The sequence below is a fragment of the Corapipo altera genome, unplaced genomic scaffold, assembly GCF_003945725.1.
Source record: "Corapipo altera isolate COAL_440 unplaced genomic scaffold, ASM394572v1 51, whole genome shotgun sequence".
NCBI classification, from domain to species: domain Eukaryota; kingdom Metazoa; phylum Chordata; class Aves; order Passeriformes; family Pipridae; genus Corapipo; species Corapipo altera.
In genome coordinates this window covers 9,974,080-9,997,099 of record NW_020884892.1, presented here as the reverse complement: position 1 = coordinate 9,997,099, position 23,020 = coordinate 9,974,080, and the positions used below count along the sequence as shown (strand labels likewise).

The 23,020-nt window shown below is 41.4% G+C and overlaps 1 protein-coding gene across 1 annotated transcript; it reads left to right on the top strand.

The window, feature by feature from the left end:
• The first annotated feature begins 2,696 nt into the window (after nucleotides 1-2,696).
• On the top strand, nucleotides 2,697-21,144 carry COLEC10 (collectin subfamily member 10). Its single transcript, XM_027645601.1, has 6 exons — nucleotides 2,697-3,140; nucleotides 13,271-13,342; nucleotides 14,758-14,829; nucleotides 16,845-16,898; nucleotides 17,778-17,873; nucleotides 19,330-21,144. The coding sequence occupies exons 1-6, from the start codon at nucleotides 2,993-2,995 to the stop codon at nucleotides 19,719-19,721; spliced, it is 834 nt and encodes a 277-aa protein (XP_027501402.1). The 5' UTR covers nucleotides 2,697-2,992; the 3' UTR covers nucleotides 19,722-21,144.
• The last annotated feature ends 1,876 nt before the right edge of the window (nucleotides 21,145-23,020 follow it).

The following is a 23,020-nucleotide window of genomic DNA, read 5'->3' as shown; positions in this document are numbered from 1 at the left end:
GTTTGGGTTAGAAAGGATGCCATCAGACTCTCAAAACTGATGGCTGAATCAGCTCATGGTTACAAGCAGGATGTATTAACCTAGAGTTCAACCACAGGATTTGGGACTCTATAAATTATTAAAATTAGTTTTTTATGAACACTATTTCAGGATATCTGTATTCCTTATAGTCTGTTGACACTTAACTACTAACATCTGAAGAATAAGCAAATGAAGGCATTACAAATTTTGAAGGAAGTTACTTGGACTCCAAATAGGCAATGCATGACACAAAGATTACCTGACCAGTGCTCATCTCAAAGAACAGAATCTTTCAAGATATTCTTTTGTGTCTTAGAGTTTTCTTGTAAAACATTCATGTCCCTCGAAGTGTTTGCTTTATGTCTTTTATGTCTGGACAACGCTGTTTGTTTTTCTCTACAGACATTTCTTTAAGCCTGATTCAATGAGAATTAACATGCACAATAGGCACTTTGCCTCATTAAATCTCCATCAGCAATGAAGTTGCTTGAAGATTTTTCAGTGAAACTGGTTTGATAAATACTGATTTGCCAAAAAACAAGCTTTTCATGCTAGTATATCAATTTTGATGGATTGCCTGCTAAGGGAGGTTTTCTAGCTCCAGGACAGTGTTTCTGGTCCAACATGCAGTAAGACCTAACTGATTAGCATACAGCCTTGTAATAAGGCAATATAACCTTAAGGCTCTAGTGCAAACATTGGTTTGAATTAGGCAGAGAAATAATCTGAATCTGGAGCTCCTACATTTTAAGTGTCTCCGTTACCAAGTTTTTAGATACATTAAACTTAATTTCTCACTGCATGTTCAGGAGGTTTCTGACTGTCATGGAGGGGGGAAGTAGGGTCTTGATTTATTTTCTGATGTGGAATGAGAACATTTGTAAATGATCACAGCGCTATTAGAAAAATGTTCCCTGCTTAGTCCCAGACAGTGACTGAAGTGGCTAAACAAATGGTTTCCTCTCTCACTTACACTTACCCCTCTTTATCCCTGATAAATAACAAAGAAGTCACTGTAAGTCTCTCAGTACTGTGTAATAGATAGCATCATTCATGTCAGTTTGGCAACAGTTCCCAAAATGCCTCCTCCAAAGCTAAGTACACTGGCTTCCCACTCCTACGCTCTCTATTCTTGCTCTTACATTGACCTTCTGCTCACAAAATGGAAAGTGAAGAAAAAGATAAATAAATTTACAGTGTACAAGTCAGAGGCACAGTGCCCAATGCAAATCACAGAGGAACAAGTTTTTCCTGGTATGACTCTACTCAACTATAATCCTGTCTTTCTCTTTCCTCGCCCTCTAGCTGTGTGTACCCATTATCAAGGCCACATTTGAGGGGGTTAGTTAGATGACATTCCTTAGGACAGAGACCACTATTTATTTCTGAAGTACTGTATACATTTTAACAAAAAAAGAAAAGTGTTTTGAAAAGGCGGACAGTCTGTGACCAGTCTAGAAAGAAAGAGGGAGAGGAGTGTCTTGATGCCTCTTGGGACTTAGGCCAACATTTTATCCCAGATGAAAGCCTGAAATTGAAGCCTTCCTTCAACCTTTACAGAAAGGTATTTGCTTTTACATCAGTACTGCTACTTATTCTGTCTGCCCAAAGGCTGAAACATTGTAGGACTAGGGAATTAATACTCTCTTAAATAATGAGGAAAACCTCTGATAAGCTATTACCATAGGGAATATGTTTTTTGCCTAGAATGGAAAACAAACATGCTCTCATACACTACAGAGTTCAAAACCATAGTTTGGCTTTTAGAGTAGCTATCTCCTTCACTGTGGGAGAAACCAGAAGTTAACAAAATTACTGGAAATATTACAAATACTCATCTCCCCTTTCTTTTCTGCCAGGCTATGTCAAACAGTCTTCTGTCTCTGGTTACTGTGCTCTCCTTAAGAGAAAGCTACAGTTTTTTCTAGGAAGGGAGTGCACACAGAGAGATATCTGTCACAGCTCCTTTCAAAAGGAAGGATGCACACTACTTGTTCCTCCATCCAAGAGGCCTCCTACACCTATTTTCAAAGTCTCAGCAGCCAACTGATAACCTGGTAGCTGTCTCACACAGATTTGAACCAGTCGCAGCTTCCTGGACAACTCAAATGTAATATTCTCTTGGGACATATGCTACACCACTGTCCCAATATATGGCCTTTCCCAGTGTATGGAAAAAGCATTATGGGAGGAGGTGCTGCAGTCATTCAAGCTCATCTTGTTCTGTGTCTTCAGTTCTGAAGTGTGCCCTTTCTGTACTGTGTCTACCAATGTAATCTGGGCTTAGAGCAAGCATTGTGAAGTTACCTGTAAGCATAAAACCATCAGTTGTGGGTTTAGGGTTAAAATACCCATTGATCACATAAACTTTTCATTTGCTGCTCTGGGGACTGTGGGTACATGGCACTCAAGGGGTGTGAAATAGCACCAGTGATTTCCACCTACAGAGAACTGGCAGCTCATCCGTGGTCACTAACAGTCCCCTTGGAGGAAAGCTTTTGTGGAAAAGTATCTCTATATGTTATATGGAGTCTGCATTACTTTCAGCCCACAACATGCCAAAAGTATCCCATAACTAATTAGTACACACTTGGATACTGTACCAAAGTCTTTTGTCTCTTGAGTAAGTGAAAAGCTGAGCATAAAAAAAATCAGTGCTGAAAGGAAAAAATATTATAAAAGAGATATTCCCAAATGTTGAAGAAATTTTCCACAGCAAATGTAGCTAAACATCTCACAGATAAGAGATAAATTGGAATAAACAGCTGTCAGTGTTAAATAAATATCCTGGATAATGTGCAGGACAGAAATAACTACAGCATCATCAAACTTCTTTCTTCACTTTATTTAGCTGTTCTTGCATGTAGCTCCCAATCTTTCCACTGCTCCAGTTAGTGAAGCATTTATTTTTGAGTCAGCTGCATTTCTTAAGACAGTAACAACGAAAGGCATTTCCTGAGAAGCTGCAAGGATGAGCAGCAAGAAAGAACAACAGCTAAGAAAATACGGGACCCTTGTAGTGCTTTTTATCTTCCAGGTTCAGATTTTTGGTTTTGATGTTGACAATCGACCTACAACAGATGTCTGCTCAACACACACAATTTTACCTGGACCAAAAGGTGAGGAATTATCAGGTTGCTAATGCGGAGACCAGTACTGACAAAGGCTGATTTTTTAAAAATTAGAGACATGGAGGGTTTGTGGCATGGGCTGGGCAGGAAAGATGTGAATTAATGTGGACTGTACAAACATCTAGGAAAGTGGAACTGTAATGGGGGAAAATGATAAAGCAAAAATAGTTAAATTTGCTTTTCTTCAGTTTCAGGAAGAGTGTCACATATTTTCATATAAATTAGAGGTGTCCTTTTGCATCTTTCTCCAGCCATATGAATCTTCTCTTAACTTTTTGTGTTCATCACGCAACTAGTACAGCTACAAACTGAGGAACTTGTCTAAAAGTAGGCACCTATTGTGAACTGCTAATTGTCTGCTTTGCACTTACAGATAGAGATATGCAATATTTAAAATGACCGAACCATCTTTATTCCCAAATGTTTACTTGTAAACACATCTCTGCTGCACTCATCAGATCTGATCCAGTAGCTCTTGTTGAATTAAACAGGACCTTAGCTACAGATTTCAGGAGAACTGGATCAGCCCTGGCATATACAGGTCTTTTATTTTCAAAACACTTTGGAAATACGAGAAATCAAATTTTCTGCATTAACTAAGCTTTTCTGTAACAGAATTAATGTTGCTGGAATTGCCTGAAGGGTATCTTAGCAAAAAATTCAGGTTCATGACATACAAATCTATCTTGTACTAACAGATCTAAAATATATATTCCACACCATGGCTATAGCAGTTCAAACTATTGCTTTCTTTTTCGTAATTCATTGTATTTTTCTATGGGCTACAGACTGAGAGAAAAAAAGAAGTGCAACTTATGTAAATTTAAAGCAGAAAAAAGATTATCAAATCAAGAGCACTGCTATAGACTCATTTGTTTTTATGATGGATTATTCAAATGCATGTTGCTTAAAGGACCATTTTTAATCAGCAAGTTAATTTCTTTATGATTACAATCCAAGCTTAAACTTTTGCTGCCACAGCATAAATGCAGAGAGATTTAATGATCCCCAAGGGAGCTAGTGGAAGTTGGTTTATTTAGTATCTAAATAATGGCAGGCTGGAGAACAAAGTTTGACAGTCACAAGGCTAATGAGGTGGTCTCATGAAAACACAGAGTAGCTGGGACTCCGGCTGGTTTCTGTGGTCTAGCTTGTATAGGGAGCATTTGAAGGTTAGGTATTATGGATCTTTGTAAGTGTGCTACTGAGAAAGTCAGAATTTAGTCATTAGCAGTCCTACTGCCTCCTGGCTGACACCAAGACACAAGATGAGACAACTAACTATTGGCATAGCCTGCACTACCACTTTAGATTACTATGCCCAAGATCCACGACTGGTAGAAGGAGTATCAAATAAATCACCTCCAAATTACTGGCTCTCATCCACTGCAGGTCATTAAATACTATTTTGCAGACTATGTGATGTAATCCTATAGATTAATTTCAGTTCCTACCAGAGCTGAGCTCATCCAGGACAGTTACAAGCAGCTCTTAGTGGCACTAGTTTTAACTACCAGTCATCTGGGCAACTAAAGACCAAGCAGGCTGAGTGTATGAACTATCCTATAACTCCTCAGGCACCCCTTGTAGTCAAGTATGAAACATGTTGACCTAATACGGCAGAAGAAAGTCTGGCCTGCTGCCAGTTTTCCTCTATTCATCTTATGTCTATGAACTCGGAGCACATGATCCAAGCTTATGACCACTGCCACAGGCAGCAGTTAGCTGCTTAAACTCTAACCTCAGTAGTGGACAAGCCTCTGAGTTTTGCTACTGTAGGTTTTATTTCCTGTGCTACATCTGTTGTGTCCCTTTGTCCACCATTCTCACAAAAATGGGTTTTGACCCACCTGGCACAAGTTTCACCCCCTCACCTCCCTCTGCTCAGCATCCCAGCTATGGTAAAACATGGTGGTGATCCCACAAGACAGAGGTGCTGAGGTCACTCAGTATACTGGCCAGCTTTTTCTACCACCAGAGGCCACATTCCTGTTGTGGCAACTTTCTCCGTCCATGACAACATGGAAGTGTCTAATAGTCCAAAGCAACCAGAAGTCAAAGGAATTAAAAGATATTCAACAGCCATTAAGACTTCCTACACTGTTCCAACCTCACCTATCCCAGTGCAAGGTCCAAATTGTCCTGTAGGCTAGATCCAGTCTGTGTGCTACGAGTGGGATGGCTCCTGGTTCTATGCAACAGCAATACTGCCATTTCCATCACACAGCCCAGAGAAGAGTAGAAAGCTGAGGGAGAAGTGAGTTTGTTTGAAGAGGTTTAGAATTTATAACCCTTTATTGCTTGCACTATTGGGGGCTGCATTTCTCACTTCATCATCTAGTCATTCACAGTTGCTACAGGAGCAAGCTCCCAACCTCTCCACATGCTCACCCTGAAAATTACCTGTTTAAGAAGGGTCATTAGTGTTGTGAAATTAGGTCACTTTGTCCACATGTAAGCCACATGTAACTCATCCAAGCTACTTTGTGCAAGGCATATTCTTCCCCTTCAAAAATATACTATTTGGTATGCTCATAACTGAGATGTCCTATGAGTAGTATGACATGAGTGACGGGATCTAAAAAAAAAGGGTAATTCCAGGCTAATTATCAGGAAAGCCTTCAAACCACTTATGACACTCCCACCAGCTCCCAAAAAGCATGAGGCAAAACGAGAGGCCATCGTGTGTAACACTAAGAGCTAGAAAATACTCTTGAAGACTGCAGTTTCCCAGCAACAAAAGGAATGTAGTAAATGTCCTGTCAGCCTTTGCACTTTGTATAGCAATGACAGAAATGGGTCCGAGTTAAACTGCTCAGTGTGACAAACCATCAGGGGTTTCAGCCCGACCTCTGGTGGTTCACACGATGATCACCAGGCGCCTGCAGTCCCTGCCATCCATCTGCTGCTTTCCATCGTTGGTGCAAGGAAATGAAAATTGAAGTCTGTTCGCAAAGAATTATGCAAAGAAATTTGCTAAATTGGCCCTCCAGAAAAACGGGAAATTAAAAAAAAGAAAAAGCATAAGAGACAGGCAAAGGCTGGCAATTTTCTCCTAGCTTCCTTTTCTAGGCAACACTCAGATTTCTTCTCAAAAAGAGGGGATTATTTTCAGTAAAAATAGCCCCACTGCAATGGCTGTCTAGTGCTGTCTTTCTGAAAACGCTTTTAAGGTACACAACAACACATGGCAGTGTGAGGTATTTTCTAGGGTTCTTACTGAAATACCCAAGGAAAAAAACAAACAAACAAAAAGTACAGATTTTCAGTGTTTCTAACTAGTGATTTTTGGTGTTTGATCTGAATCTGAGGTGTTAGGAACACCTTGCTCCTAGCTGGGTTGTTGTGGCACAGGAACTGGGCTGAAAATTTACATTAGGTAATGCTGATCCACAGCTGAGCAACTGGGGCAATAAAGGCCAAGCTCTGTACTTCATTCACTTCTTGGATCCAAAGAGAACAAGATCAAGCACAAAAAAAACAATGAAATTTCCAGGGCAGCCAGATGCTTGGCCTAGCAAAACTAGTCATGGCCCTATTGCTTGCTTTCTACCCTTCCAAGCCTGGAAACAGGCTGGCTGTTCCTGCTGCTGAGAAAGGATCTGGGACTGTGGGGAGGCAGCAGCTAACACAGTTAGAGCAATGGCACCAGTTGTTGGTCCATGCCCTGGCAGCATCAGGAACACCAGGCTCTGCTCCCCTGGGCTCTGTCCTTTCTTCCAGCTTGCTCTTGCCTAGAGACTGCAAGTTCAGTTCTGTCTAACCTGCAAAGGAAATAGACAAGATGGGATTTGACCTGTTCTGAGTAAATCAATAAGCAAGAACATGAGGGTGAAAATAAGCAGAGAATCCAAAGCTTTGACTCCTAAACTCCCATTAAAAACATGAGCAGGGGGAGAAGATGACTGGAGCAGGGCTGGCTCTGTGGAAGCTGATTTCACATGGATTCATGAGAGCTCAGCGCTTCAGAAGGCTGGTCTAGATCTTGCTGTCTGTCCCAGGTCCCAGATCATTTCCTTTGAAATCCAGACACAGGAACTTTGAAGGTCTTGAATAAGATCCAGGTTGAGAAACTGAAATGAGATGAAATCTGAAGAATATTGGGAGTTTTCCATAGCAATTTAGATGTTTCCTTATCATTATTTCTGACAAGTGATGCTTATAAACTCTTTGACATTGGTTGGTGCCTCAAAATAGCATTTACTGTGGTCTCCAGTATAGCTGTCCATCTCTCAGCTTTGATTGTGCTTACGCAATTTCACTCCTGGAAAATCTCAAACTCTTTCAGAAACCAGACATGCTCTTATGCACATTTCCTTCCGAAAATATAAAATGCTTTACCACATCCTATAAGCTGTTTAAAACTATAGCTAAACTTCCCCCTTAGTGCCTCAAGTTTGGTCTGAAGAGCCCTTTAATTTCAACACATAATTCTTTTTTTCATGGTTTTTAAAATTCCTCATTTTAGTGTACATTAAATTTCTGACATTTATCAGCCTCAGCTACAAAGCATGTATGTGGGGGCTTAAATACATAAATTCAAAAGATAGTGGGTCTGCATTTCTTACCAATGGCAGTCTGATTCCTCCCTTAAGCCAAAATAATTCATGAGTCTCTGAGACCATGCCAGAATGGCAGGGAAACAGGCTGGGAAAATTAAATCAAGCAGATCAGGTAAAAGGAGAATCAAGGATAATTTAAATTATTTCTGTGTCATTAAAGAAATAATGTATGTTCCACTCATGCACAAAAGCCCCCAGTTTCAAATAATACAAGTCAGCAGAGGTTCACTGAGCCTCCTGAAGGTTTAGGTATGATTCATGCAATGCAAAAGGAGGGGAGGGTATTCCTACTGAAGTCAATGGATGTTTACAAGTAGAATAGCAAGCAGAGAATTCAGTTTTTCTTGAAGATTCTATTTCACAAGGGAAGAGATTCTGTTGTCTAGTTTGGATCTGGGTGAAAAAAAACAACATGTCTAAGAACGGAGGAATATGTGGGAGCCCTGTATGTTCCTGCAGGACACCTGGGAGAGTGGCCATGGGTGCAGTTTCCCATTGCACTCAACTTTCAGGCTTTCTACCAAAAAGGGAGGCCAAACATTATCTCCTTCTTACACTGACCACGTGGCCCCACCTTCACCTTGTGCTGGGTCAGCTATTTACTCACCATACTTTTCACTGGGCTGATTCAGCTCACTCACTAAAAATGTGTATTTGCCTTACCGGTATTCCTCTGTTAAGGGAGTTGAATTCCTTCAACATCAGGCAGAGGGGAGGGAGGTGTGCAGGACAGTGCTGGGAGTTTAAGTGAGGAGGAAGGACAGGGAAGAGGACATCATGTCAGATAGGCAGACGACATCAAGAAATCCTGTCCTCACTAGCCATGTATAGTGTGAAAGCAAGAATGCACACTGCTATGGAAATTTGCTAAGGATCTACAAGACGCTGAAAGTGAAATTAGAGGAAATCTTGAGTCTCTCCATTGACGTAACTGTGACGTGCTCATACATTGGAAATACAAACTGGGATGTGTTTGCTTATTTCTTAAAGTCTGTGACTCCCTCTGGTGACAAACTCTCTCAGGAGCTATTGTGCATGCGGAAGTGCTGCAAACGTTCTCCCTGCTCAGGGTCAGTCAGCGCCCCAGGCTGCAGAGCTAATCCTGTGGCTATCTGCAAGGTTCTTCCAGGAGGGCAAGGCATTCAGTTGTTCCTGCAGGATTCTAAAGGCTTCAGGATTATGCACATCTCTTTATCCCTTTAGTTTAACACCCAAGACAAGCAGAAATCACCTGCACTCTTCACACTCTCTCTCTGGAGGTGGGGGAAGGTCTGTCCCTCTGGTGCCTCTGGTGGGACTAAGAGCATGAAACATGTTGCTCAGCAGAACTGTGTCACACATAGTCAGATGGTAAAACCACATAACAAATTCCATACAAAACCTTTGTGATGGGACATTGGCTATGCCCAGCAATGCTAAATGTATGCAAGGCAAGCTGTGCAAAGCACCCATGTGGTATACTAATCGAGATGAACCGTCCTTCCCCCCTCATAGCAGATTAGTCATGGCCCAGGGCTTCTCAAGGACTTTTTGGCTGGTAGTGGGCTTTTTTTTCATTTCAGAATATCTGATGTAGGAGGACAACTGCACTGTAGCCCAGCATACGTGGTGTTTCATTTGGAAGGGTGGGCATGCCCTGGAGTGTGGAGGAAGATATAGCTGTCAAAGAGAGGATGAGAGAGCATTAACACTTCTGTGGTGGTTTTGCTCAGAAGACAGGAACTGGAGCTGACCTTAGGCCATGGCTTGCCAGCACACCTAAGTGTCCCTGCATGGACCCAGAGAGTCTGAGCAGAGCTCCAAGAGAACAAGCTATGTGTTAAGAGAGATACACATGCATAAGGCCAGATAGGAGTCTCCTCCTGGTGTTAGCCCTTAGGCAGCCTGCAGATGTGCTCTCACCCTGATGCAGGGCTGCCTCTATTGATAAATGCAGGCTCTGTAGCCTCTGGGAATTACACTCTGGTTTTCCAAAAAACAGGGTCAGCCCTTGATCACAAGATTTGGAGAGTCATTAGATATATGTGAACAATATATATGAACCAGAAAACATCCTCAGTTCATGAATACAAACCAAATAAATTGCCTACAAAAGATTCAGCAGGGAAATCTAAGCCACTTGAAGGTCAGTAAAATCTTACTACTTAAATTCTTACCAAATGTAACCTCTCAACGCTGTGTTCTTTAGTGAAAGTCCTAAAAAGACTGAGCCCTTTTCAACTGCCTAAAAATCCTGCTAATGATTAGACCTTTAGCATTTTCCTGAGCTTGTTTATAGGAGAAAGAAGGTCTGTTGTTTGCTGTCAATTATAATTAAAATTATAATTAAAATTTTCAAATGGCTGCAAAAGTCACTTTATGGCTTCTGCTTTTCTTTTGTCTTGCACAGTCCCAAGATGGAAGAGTCGAGTAATTTACTGCCTCAGGTGTTCATTTCAGTAATCTGGTATTTTAAATCTGTAACACAGAAGAAACAAATCAACTTGAGGGAATACTAACACAGTTGAGAAATGGTCTTACTTCAGTTACTGATTTCAAGTGCTTCTTCACCCATGCTTCAAATGCCAATGCAGTGCACTATCTGACATCCCTGCAACCACAGTTTTAAGGTGCTAATTAGATTAAAATTTAACCAGACACTGCCACGAGTGTAAAGCAGCACAAAGGAGAGGTGATCCTCTAGGTATAGATTACAAGCATATGAGGTCAAGGGTCAGAAAAATCACGTTGCACAAAGCACAGTAGTACAGAATTCAAAAATCCAGCCCGGAGTACTAGCAGGACAGATTTTTTTTTTTCTGGATAATCAAAAAAAAAACAAAAAAAAGGGGCTAATACAATGGGATGGCTTGTCCACGTGAAGCCCCAGAGAAAAGAGAGGAATATTACAAATTAGAAAGGAAGTCAACCTCTGCCCAAAACAGTCAGCCTCTCCTACTTGGTTGCAAATCATAGCAAGACCACAAGAGGGGAGCACAATACAAGAGTTCAAGTTTCGTGCCAAAATTTGAGATCACTACACACAACAACAGCTAAAGGAGGACACAAAACATTTTAAAACCACATTAGCAAGCACTGGGCTTAATCCAGTCTTAAATTAACAATTAGATGGTACCACTAACTAATACTGGTTTGTGTCTACCCTTGTTTTGTAATGGCCTACCTATTCTCAGATGACACGGGGAGAAAAGCAGGATTACTCTCCTTTACAGACAAATTATTTTTCTTCCCATTTTTCTGGATAGGGAAACTAAGACAGAATGTGGTAGGCTGCTTTATGCCAAGGTGATACTTCCCTCTCCCTTAGGCTTTTGGATGGTTTAAGCAAAAATTCGGACTATACAAGGTATAAACAATAAAAGTTGAAGCCTTTCCATAACTTCTCAAAATCTCAGAACAAACTTTCCAAAACCTATCATTCCTTTCACCTGTCGGCTCTCAGTCTGATGGTCCATACAGGACAGTCTTCATCTGCAGCAGTCTCATGTGTAAAAAGCTTACTCCAGTGTCTCTCAGAAAAAGTCACTGTAGCTTTCAATGGCTTGAAATGTTGAAACTGAGATAGGAATAAAACATCTTTGGAAAGGAATCACAGCTTCTCTGCTTTTATATTGGCTTTCTTTTTTGGGGTCTATTTCTAGGATTAACTGTCTAAGTAAGGTTTCTTTAAAAAAAAAAATAATGAAAAGGTATCTTGCACAGAGGTCCTTCTGCAGCAAACAAGAGTCCTTTTGGAGCCTTTAACCCCACAGAGCAGCCTGCAGGCCACAGGGAATGTAACTAACCAGCCTGAGAGATGATGAGGACTGCCAGGGTGACAAGCCCTGGTTTGAAAGGTCAGCAGGAATTTGGTTTGTTCCAAAGAAACAAAGCTTCTATACCAGACCCAGAATTACAACCCATCTTACACAAAGCAATTAATTGCACAGGGAAAGGTTGGACCTGAAAAGCCTCCCACACTTCTCTCTTGTCAGAGAACATAGTCCATTTGTTAAATATCCCCATATTGTATTTATAGTCAAGATTCATCCAGCTTTTCCAGCCTTTGAATCACCTCACCACATAAAAAACCCACTGAGCTCTTTGCCATGGGATATTTATTATAAGGGCCAAAAGTATACATGGATTTAAAAGGCACAAGGCTATTTGGTGGAGGGAACAATCACTAGTTCATAAGAGGTCTGGATGCAGTGTTTGGCTCAGGTAAGCCTTTAAACCACTGCTTGTGAGAGTCTAGAAGTAGCTGCCTGGGTCATAGTCACCCTCAGTACTCCCACTTCCCTAAACACCTCCTGTCAGGGCTTGAAGGCACCATCCTCAGTGAGACAGGTTATTGGTCTTGTCACATACTGCTGTTGTGTCCTCACTTCTCATTTTGCTGACATCCAGGCAGACTTCCCTCCATACACTGAACTGCAGCCTCTTCTTCCCTTACGGGCTGCAGGCACAGACACAACTGGCTGCCAGTAACAGGTGAGATTCTGGCTGAGCCAAGACTGTGGCACTGCTTCCCTGCCAACAAGGGTAGGGAACAGGGGGAGAGGCTTTGGAAGACTGCCTGTATTCAGTGCTCCTGTTTGGTGCAGGTGAGTTGTGTCCCCTGCCCACATCTCCTGGGGAAGGGCAGGGGGAAAAATGAGAGAGAGCAAATCTCTTCTTGGGATTTGGCTCAAAACTAAGAAGTAAAAAATAAGACAATCAACTTTAGTTGTGCCTCAAATTTCCTGCATAGTGCAAAGAAACACTGTAGGCTACCTATGGAAGGAGACAATATTTCTTTCCAACTAATTGCTGCCTTGCACCTTTGGACTGTAAGCTGCACAGTGAGAGACTGTCTGTTACAACAGTAAAAATGTTTGTACAGTACTACACAGGAACCTGTGTAAAAGGGTCTTGATCTCATTTGGAGAAATCTCTACACTACTGTAATAAATGCAATGATTTTGCCTCTTACAGATACCCTGTGTATGATTTTTCAAAATAAAGCATTGGAGTAACTGAAAAACAAGTTTGTTATATCAACATACAAATGTTATCTGTCAAAAATTGAAGGCAAGAATTCTGCCATATTAAGTGCCAAGGTCTATGTTAAGAAATATTTCAACATATTTACATTCCTCCCATTTTGAAAGCATCTGCATACCTTGAACACAGAGTCACTAGGAAGAGAATCACTAGGAACAATTAGTAAACACCTACTGCCTGCCCTGGTAGTATGTCTGTGTGTTCACAAGTTTCCCAACAGAGAAAGAATGGCTTATTTATCTGTTTTATAGCTAATAAGGCTTAACGCGTGGGAGTAGAAATTGATGTTGTTGAATTCTCATGTTGTAACAACCTCTCAGAAAGGGAAAGTTAACAGCTTTTCCTAATGATGGTCAGATTCATCATCTCTTCTCTGGAAATTTATCCCATGGCTACTGTGCCTTCAATGTGAAATAGAAAGAAATTAATAGGAAAAAAACCCTGTGAACTTTACTTTCTGAGTATGTATAGTTGTACTTACTGCACTCAGAGAAATGTACCATGTTGTTTTATTTTCTGTTGTTTTGGAAGGGGATGAAGGTGAAAAAGGAGACAGAGGAGAAGTAGGCAAACAAGGAAAGGTTGGACCAAAAGGACCAAAAGGTATTTATAACATTTTGTTGGTTATTACTGATATATGAATATCATTATGCACAACTGTACTGGTGCATATGATTGCTGATGTTTAATGCTTTTCATTCCTGCTGAACCAGTGGATTTCACAATCCTGTCAAACATTAATCAGAGAACCTAACAGTACTAAGAGAGCTTGGAGCAATTCCTACCAATAGTTAAGACAACCATATATGGCTGTTATGAGTGTGATTCAGAAGAACCAGATCATATGTATAATCAGAAAGATTACTGATCCCGACTCAAATGATTCTTTAGTTGAAACTGAATTTTGAAAGTTATTTCCTAGTAATACATCAGGATACTCAATAACATTGGGTCTCAGTTGTCTGTATTCTGCAGAAGAGCAAACAAAGCCATTGAAAACAGAAGTTCCTCTAAACAAGCAGCATCTGAGCTGAGAACAAAGAGTCACAGATGTTTCAGAACTTGGCTCAATTAAACATATTCCATATCCACAGTGTGACCTGTGGAGGGCATTTGGAGGCACCAAATGTGATGGTGTCAGCCTTGTTTGCATTCTGCAATTCAAAAGCTTAATTTATCTATAGAGTTTGATGATAATGTGTATTCATGGTCTTTCTTCCTTGATAGTGGTGTAAGACTAATCAGGAAAGTTTTTACTTTTATAGAACCTTTAAAATCACCCTGTTATTACTGCTATAATAAAAAACTTTTCCTATTTTTAAATGCATTCTTATGATTTTGATTCTTACCTTAAAATGAACATCAGGTAAGATACAAGGGAATCAGCTAACCAACAATTTACAATGCATCTTACTGATGTTAAATTCAGTGTGCAAGCTGAGATTCCCTAGATTGGCCTGTCATCATTAGACAGCTATTTTAGAACTTGAACTACTAATCAATTAAAAACTACATCTGATATTTTGGTGCTCTGAAGACAGGGAAAGCACATACAGCAAAACTAGCTCCCTACTTGCAATTCTGCTTTGAGAAGGATTCCCAGCAAAGCTGCAAGGACTTTACCTCAAGAAAGAAGGGAAGACTTTTGTCTGAGGTAGAGAAAAATGAAAACAAATAAAGCTGCTGTCAGCCTGGTTTGACTGTGAAGTAAAATCAATATTTGAATATTCACTAGCAGTTTTAGTTTGTATTTTCTGTAAGAAAATATGATATTTCTGGCCATGGAAGAGGCAGTTCTATTAAGGTGCCTTGCAACGTCCCACTGTCGTATCCTACAGCAGCAGACATCTGTGCTGTATTCCTCCAAACATCCTCAGGGCTGCACTCATTCTGACTTTGCCACATATGCAGACTAGCCACAATCAGGAAAAATAGCAGTAGTAGATACCTAAACAGTGCCTTGGAAAAGAAATTACAGATACCATCCATACTCATTTCCTTCTCATTTCTTCTCTTAGGAAACAAAGGACCAGTGGGGGATGCTGGTGACCAGGGAATGCTTGGGAAAATTGGCCCAATTGGTGGCAAGGGTAAGCTCTGGTCTGGGAGTTTTCTTGGTTTTTTCCCTCAAGGTAAATATGTGTTTTGTGAGAGTTCCAGAGATGGAGTAATATCAGATAACGGCTGTGACCGATGCTCTCCAAATAAAGTTATGCATAAAAATTGGTGATGAGAGCTAATGGAGATATTCTTGTTTTATTTCCCATGTGCACTATATCTGTCTTATTTGGATAAAATAATTTGGCTTATGAGTTAAAAAAACAATGCGGTTTGATGGATCTAGTTGAAGGTGTCTCTGCTCATTGCAGGAGGGTTGGACTAGATGATCGCTAAAGTTCTTCTCCAACCCAAATTATTCCATGGTTCTATGGTAAAAGAGGAAAGGAGAAATCCAGCCCTTGTGAGGCAAATCCTCTGCATGATCTAAAAAAGAAAGACAAATTTATGCCTCTGATTTGGACACTGAAGGCCTAAGTTAATGTTCTGCTGCTGTTCAGGATGCCACACCTGGTCACCTGCACTGTTCTGGGTCACATGTGCACAGGACAGCTTGGTAAAGAAGGGATTTAGGAGTTTTAAGAAAACACTCATATAAGCAGGGACAACAACTACTTGCAAATCAAGGTGGACTCCAAGTCTGCCTGGACAATAATTTCATGAAATTATGCTCTATTTATCCTAAGAAGAAGCTCGGGCATTTCTTTCTGGTATTTCTAAAGAACTACTTAAGAAGGAATATCAATTCTGCCACAAGGAGACCTGCCTTGAAAGCTGATCAGGAACTCCACTATCCCCAGGGGAACTCTGTGGTCTCTAACCAGTGCATCAAGACAGGTATGCTGGTGAATGGGTGGAACAATCTCTCCAGGGAGCTTCTCAAACCAGTGTTTTCAATAGGCCTTTGGTGGCCTCTAGCCAGCATCAGTATCAGAGAAGAAAAGAATTTTGTCTGAGGGACTAATTTTAAATGCAGTATCTCACAAATTGCTTTTCTTTATCTGAAAATAAACCAATGCTCTGAGCCTTTAAACCAAGCTCTCTCAATCTGAATGCACAATTTTCCTCTTACAGTTTTTCTCATTTTCTTTATTTGCAGAAGCAAAGGTCATTAAGTCACTGTTTAAATCTACAATTAAACATTCTAGTTCTTAATGAAGTAACTCTGAAATTCCAGCTTGCAAGTATGCATGTCAAGCAATGTCAAGTATGCTTGTCAAGCAATTAAAATGACAGCCAAAATGTAAATTCTTCTAAAAAACACAACCATATAAAGCAAAAAGTTCATCAAAACATGGCTATCAATAAAGCAGAGCAAGCAGGTTTTCTTCACTTCTAAAGGTTTAATTCATAAAAGAAGAGTTGACATGAATTCCAGATAAAGTCCAGCTGCTCCTGATCCAAATTACAGCTGAGATCTTTTAAAAAGCTAGTCACCTCCACTTATATACTAGCAGAGCATTGTAAATCATTTTTATGATTTACAAAAGAGGAAAGCAGTTGGATGAAAATAACTCACATTTCCATAAACTGCAACTGAAATTAAATGCTGCTCCTTACTGACCTCCCTCTGTGCAGGTGCAGGTGCCAACTGCTGCCCACACACACAATCTGTGGCACACATGAATTCAGTGGCTTAGTGCACATGAGCCTTGTCTGGTGCCTCAGCCCATTATGGAGCTACTGAACCCAGGGAAGGGCTCTGTCCTGTAACCCATGAGAGAACCCAGATCTCACCTCTCCAAGATTTCTGGAGTGCTTTCAGCCTCTCAGGATCATTTTGCAGTTTATATTTAAAGTAAGTAGTACCAGGAACCAGCAGAACACAAGATGCCTGTGTTATCAGCAAGTTAGCTATTAAAGGGTTCTCATTTCCATACACCAGAATTAATCACGGTTTGTTTAACTTGGCATGTCTTCCAGCACAGTACATCAGAGCTTCCTATCAGAAGCATGCTGTTAATATATTATTAAACAGGTTTTTGAATACACTCCCCTGACATGTGCACTGTCTGAGATCTGAGAATATATTTTCCTCTTTATTCAGGTGACAAAGGAGCCAAGGGCTTATCAGGGGTTCCTGGAAAAAAAGGAAAAGCAGGTATGCTATGCATCCTTCTCTGCAGAATGGTCAAGTCTGCTGGATTTTTGATTTCAGGACTGGTTTGTCTGGAGTTTCAGGAAATTTTGAGGTCCACAGGAAAACATGAGAATAAACAGGAGGAGACTGAAAATGTTTTGTTGAGCAAAATGAAGACTAGGATAGGGACATGACTGATGCCTACGAATACACCAACATACACAAAATTTGAAGAGTCACCCAAATTAATGGGCAGTGTTTGTTATCACAAAAACTAACACATAGACAGGCCAGCAGTTTACATTTATACTGGATTCTAGAAGAAAGTTACTAACATAGTTAGTTCACTAACATAGTCCTTCTACCAAAATTTTTGCCAATCCCACCTCTGTGCATACTCACAAAACTCACAAAGCAGCAGTTCCCCATTTCATGGATGCTGTTTCTGTTAGAAGGCTGGGGGACTGTAGGAGGCGGGCCGCACTGCTACAGGGGACCTGTGCTGATTACAGATACAAAGGCAGATCTTTGGTATTCAGATGTGAGGCTGTAGTGATCCTCCTGACAAGCCACATCTCTGGAGCTAGATAGAATCAATAATGAGAGGGGCAGAGGATGTACAAATCCCACACTGATATGGGTCAAAAGAAGATGGCAAACTCTTCTATCCACATTTTTAAAAGCAGGGATTCTTAAGCCAGTTAGCAAGGGATTATACAGAGCCAAAATATTTAGCGCTTTGATCAGCAGCAGTACAGCCAGTGAGTCAAGGTGAGACTGGCTGTCCACATGTAAAGCCTGGGTCTTCAGAAGCTTTGGAAGTGGGCTATGGGTGACTCTCCATGCACACACACAAAAGCTTCTAAACAGATAAATCCTCTACCCTTTGTATTGCATCAGGCACGGTCTGTGACTGTGGAAGATACCGCAGATTTGTTGGACAACTGAATATAAATGTTGCTCGTCTTAATACATCCATCAAGTTTGTAAAGAATGGTAAGGATCTTTATGTATTTGATGGGTTTTAATTGGCTTCAATAACAGTTATCATTGCTATTCTTCTACCATTGCTTCTCTATGGCAGAAGCCACAGATGACCCAGAGAGAGGGTCCCGCTGTGCCAGGCACTCTAAAAACCTACAAAAGAGAGACGGTCTTACACCTATAAGAATGTAAGGACCAGATGACTAAAAGCAAAAACAGCACAACAGAATGAATAATGAAAAGCACAAGGCACAGCTTGCTAATCACCTCTGCACTGTCAGTCTGCTTAGGCTCAGTGTCCAGTCAGGCAATGTAAGGAAAAAGTTTGTGTCAATCTACTCCAAAGAGGCAGGAAAAGCAATAGGAACCTCTTGATCTTTCTGCTGCCCAGGAAGGCTGCAAACATTGTATTCCTAGTGCTACCTTCAGTGCAAGCATCATTTTTCTGTAACAGGGAGCCAACACTCAAAGACATGGATTATAAGAAGCCACATTTGCAGGCAGTGCTGTCAGGTGGACAGTGCAAACTGCCCCACTGAAAGGAAAGCAGAGAGTTTCCTGGCATATCAGAAGTTTTGAGACAGCTCCACCACTACTTCCAAGACTAGGGCTGCATCAGTAAATTAAATGCATTTGAGACTGTTCTCTCTCACTGCAGGCATCCAGCACAGAACTCATCTGTATTATAAATCCCACAAAACTGTATGACATATTATCAAGGAGTGTCTCTCTACTAACTCCTAAACTGTGCGTGGGATAACTCCTAAATTGTTTGGGAGAGTGTTAAAAGTCCCAGGCCAAACACTGCTCAGGACCATGCCAGCAATCCATCAGCAGAGACTACCAACTTCCAGCTGCCCAGGCATGCTTCTTGTCACTGGTTAATTCACTAGGTTATACACTGGTTGAGAGGTCTGCCTTTTAAAGGTGCTGAGCAGCCACAATTTTCTTCCTAGTCAATGCCACATAGTGCTACAGCAGCTCTGAATATCAGGCTGTATTTAAAATGTCTTATTTTAGCAGTCACATTCATTTTCCTTTTTATGGAAAGGGTCTGAAAAGCTATCTATATCCCTATGTTTCTATCCCTGGGCAGTCTTTCACAGTTTATATTCAAACACATACAATGGAGGTGATTCAGAGTTAGACATTGCTATTTGACCATTTAGCATGCCTTAATTTGGCTAGTATTAGATTTCTATGAAGTAAAACTTAAATGTCACAGGAGACACACCAACCAGGACTGAATAGTTCTTGTCCTAATGTGTGCAAGGTGCTTGTCAGTCCCATTAGTTGCATCACTCTCTGATCATGTCTTCATTGTTCATCACAAATTCAGTGCTGGGAATACTTTTCCTCTTTCCCTTTTATCAATTCTAATCTAAAAATCATCTCGCTGTAATGTTGGAATAGAAGCACCTTCAGCACCTGTTGACATGCCATTAAGCAATTTTTTTCTCCTTTAAAGTAATAGCAGGTATCAGGGAGACAGATGAGAAATTCTATTACATCGTGAAAGAAGAGAAGAATTACAGAGAAGCCTTGATCCACTGCAGGGACAGAGGAGGAACACTGGCCATGCCTAAAGATGAGGCAACCAATGCCCTGATTGCCGACTACATCTCTAGCAGTGGTCTCTTTCGAGCCTTCATTGGGCTGAATGACATGGAAAAAGAAGGACAGTTTGTGTATGCAGACAACAGCCCACTGCAGAACTACAGTAACTGGAAGCAAGGGGAGCCTCATGACCCAGCTGGCCACGAGGACTGTGTGGAAATGCTCAGCACAGGAGAGTGGAACGACTCTGAGTGCCAAGTCACCATCTACTTTGTATGTGAATTCCTCAAGAAGAGGAAATAAAGGTGCCAGAGAATATGCCTGGCACTTGCTGTGTATACAATAACCCATCCTCATTCATCTGCTGTAGAGAGAGAGCAAACCAGGGATAGCAAACTAGGGATAGGACTGAATCCAGCCTTCACGTCACCAGGTTAAACAAGAGTAGCTAAGGTTTAGTCATCAGTGACGATAAAGTCAGCAAAGATTTGCAGAGGGCATCCAGCCAGCTGTGAATTTTTGTTTCATTTATACATGCATTTTAGGGTGGGCATTTCTTTGTGTAATTTAGGAGTAAATTTAGAGCATGCAGAGATGAATATAATTTCACCAATGCCAGAAATAGTAAGCTCATTGGTATATTAATCACTGATGTGATTTGCAAAGTCCACAAAGTGGAAAAAAAGTGAAAGAGTATGATTTTCACTAATCTCTGACCTGTGCAGGAAGTCCCAGCAACCTCCCTGGTGACTTCAGAGCTGGGAGAAGAGATTTACGGCTTCTCTTGAAAAAATCCTTCTTTTGTTAGAATCATAGAGTAATCTGAGTTGGAAGGGATCTCTGGAGGTAATCTGGTTGAATCATCCATGCAAAGCAGGGCCAACTTCAAACTCAGAAGTTGGAATACTCCCTTAATTTGGCTGTGCAATTATATTGCCTGATATGCATTTATCTGGACTTCTGCCTTTGACGTGGATGCCCACAACATCCTTCTCTTTAAACTGGAGTGAGATGGATTCTCTGGGTGGACTATTAAACTAATAAAGAATTGGTTGGACTGTGACATCCAGATGTCAGTGGTTGATGGCTCGAGTCCTGATGGTCATCAATGACAAATGTTGTGTGTGTCCCTCAGGAGTCCATTTTGGGACCAGTGTTATTTCATAGCTTCATTAATCATATGGACAAAAGGATTGAGTGCACCCTCAGCAAATTTGCAGATGACGCTGAGCTGAGTGGTACAGTTGACAGACCTGAAGGACAGGGTGCCATCCAGAGGGACCTGGACAAGCTCGAGAAGTGGGCCCATTGGAATCTTATGAGGTTTAACAAGACCAGGTGCAAGATGCTGCACCTGGGTCAGGGCAACCCCCTGGTATTAAAAACAGGCTGGGGATGAACAGACTGAGAGCAGCTCTGCTGAGAAGGACTTGGGGGTGCTGATGGATGAGAGGCTGGACATGAGCAGGCAAGGTGCACTCACAGCCCAGAAAGCCAATTACATCCTGGGCTGCACCCAAAGCAGTGTGGGCAGCAGGGCAAGGGAGAGGATTCTGCCCCACTACTCCACTCTTGTGAGGCCACATCTGCAGTGCTGCATCCAGCTCTAGAGTCCCCAGCACAAGAGGGACATAGACCTGTTGGAGTGAGTCCAGAGGAGGGCCACCAAGATGATCAGAGGGATGGAGCACCCCTCCTGTGAGGAAAGGTTAAGAAAATTGGGTTTGTTCAGCCTGAAAAAGGGAAGGTTATGGGTGACCTAATTGTGGCCTTCTAGTACCTGAAATGGAAGCCTACAAGAAAGTTGGAGAGAGACTTTTTGCAAGGGCATGAAGTGACAGGATAAGGGGGAATGAGTTTAAACTGAAGGAGAGTAGGTTTATATTAGATATCAGGAAGAAATTCTGTGTGATATCAGGAAGAACCACTGTGAGGGTGGTGAGGCACTGGATCAGGTTGCCAGAGAAGTTGTGGATGCCCCATCCCTGGAAGTATTCAAGGCCAGGTTGTATGGAGCTCTGAGCAATTTGGTCTAGTGAAAGGTGATCCTGCCTATGGCATGGGGGTTGGAACTAGATCTTTAAGGTCACTTCCAACCCAAGCCATTCTATGATTTTACACAGGAGAGGTCTTGCTTATTTCTGCTTCCAACTCTATCTTTCATCAGGCTAGTCTGAGTTGTGAGGAATTAATGGTACTTCTGCATACAAGCCTGCACAGCTTGTAGGAAACCTGAGAATAGGTGGAGAAGTTCTAGTCTCTGAAGTCTCCCAAAATCTATGAAAGACAAAGAAAAATAAATCTAGCACAAAGAGAACTGTGCAAAGGAAGCAACACCATTCCTGTAGGCTGTAAACAGCCACATGTAGTATAAGCTACACCTTGTGCATTGCTGGTTTAACAAGAGATTCTAGAAACATATTAACTCCCTAACTCAGAAGGCAGTGACATGTGATGTCTAATGCTAAAATCACCCCTGCCTTTGCAACACAGGGCACAGCTATGCAACAGGCTTTATCCCCCAAGAGTTCAGGTGTTGTCGAGCAACTTAGTAATGCACTTCAGAGGGACTCCCCAAAAATGATAAGCAGTGAACATGAAGGCTCTGCTGTCCATGCCTGGCTGCTCACATCTGTGTGTCAGAATGCCCACAATGGATTACAGCTTCATGTCTTTGAGAATATTGACAGACCTTTTTTCTTCAGACACAGTGACCACTTTGCCTTCAGAAGTGAGCCTGTTCTTAATCATGTTTCACATTTCCTCACAGCAGGAGATGTCAAGAGACATCCCAGGGCCATTGCAATGAAAGTTTCCTTTCCCACTAGACACTAAAAATTAAGGAATGATATCTGGAAGCTAAGGAGAATGCTAGACATTAAGCACCTTGTAGCGACGTAACCTGCAGGTCACTCTGAGCACCAGCTGCACACAGTCTTCCTCTGAGTGTATGAAGAGGTGGACATGTCATCAGCTGGTAATGCAGAGGATCAGCTCCAAGTCTCCTACTTCTTTGCACACCACTGCAAAGCCAAACAGACAGCAGCCAAATTTCCTCAACCTCACCCTCAACAGGAAAATCCTCCAAACCATTTAGCTGGTTCTTAGTTTGACTCCAGGTTCACCTCTGAGCAATGACCAATGCAGGAAGATCCCAGAAGACTCTGTAACTCAGAACCACTCTTGCAATCCAGTTTCTCTGACACTTGTTCCTCCAGAGAACCACTTGTTGCTATCAGCAGTAAAATATCTGTGTTGCTACATGCCATCCAGAAAACTATTCAGATTCATGAATAAAGGAGTGGGACCACATTTGTTTTCATTGCTCCCCTACTGTGCTATGAGTATTTGGGCAAACAGGTTCACTTACCGCAACATAACATGAATTGTTCTTTCTCTGGGAATTGATATTCCCCAAAATTAAGCAGCATTACACTTTTTAGGATCTATACTAATAAACTCATTAAGCTAAACATTTTTGGTTTAGAATCATTAATGGGTAATGACAGAGTTAATGACTAATTCGAGGCCAAGTTTCTTGACTAAAAGTAATACCTTTTAGAAGTTCAAGGCCAGGGCTGCTGCCTCACTCACAGCAGATC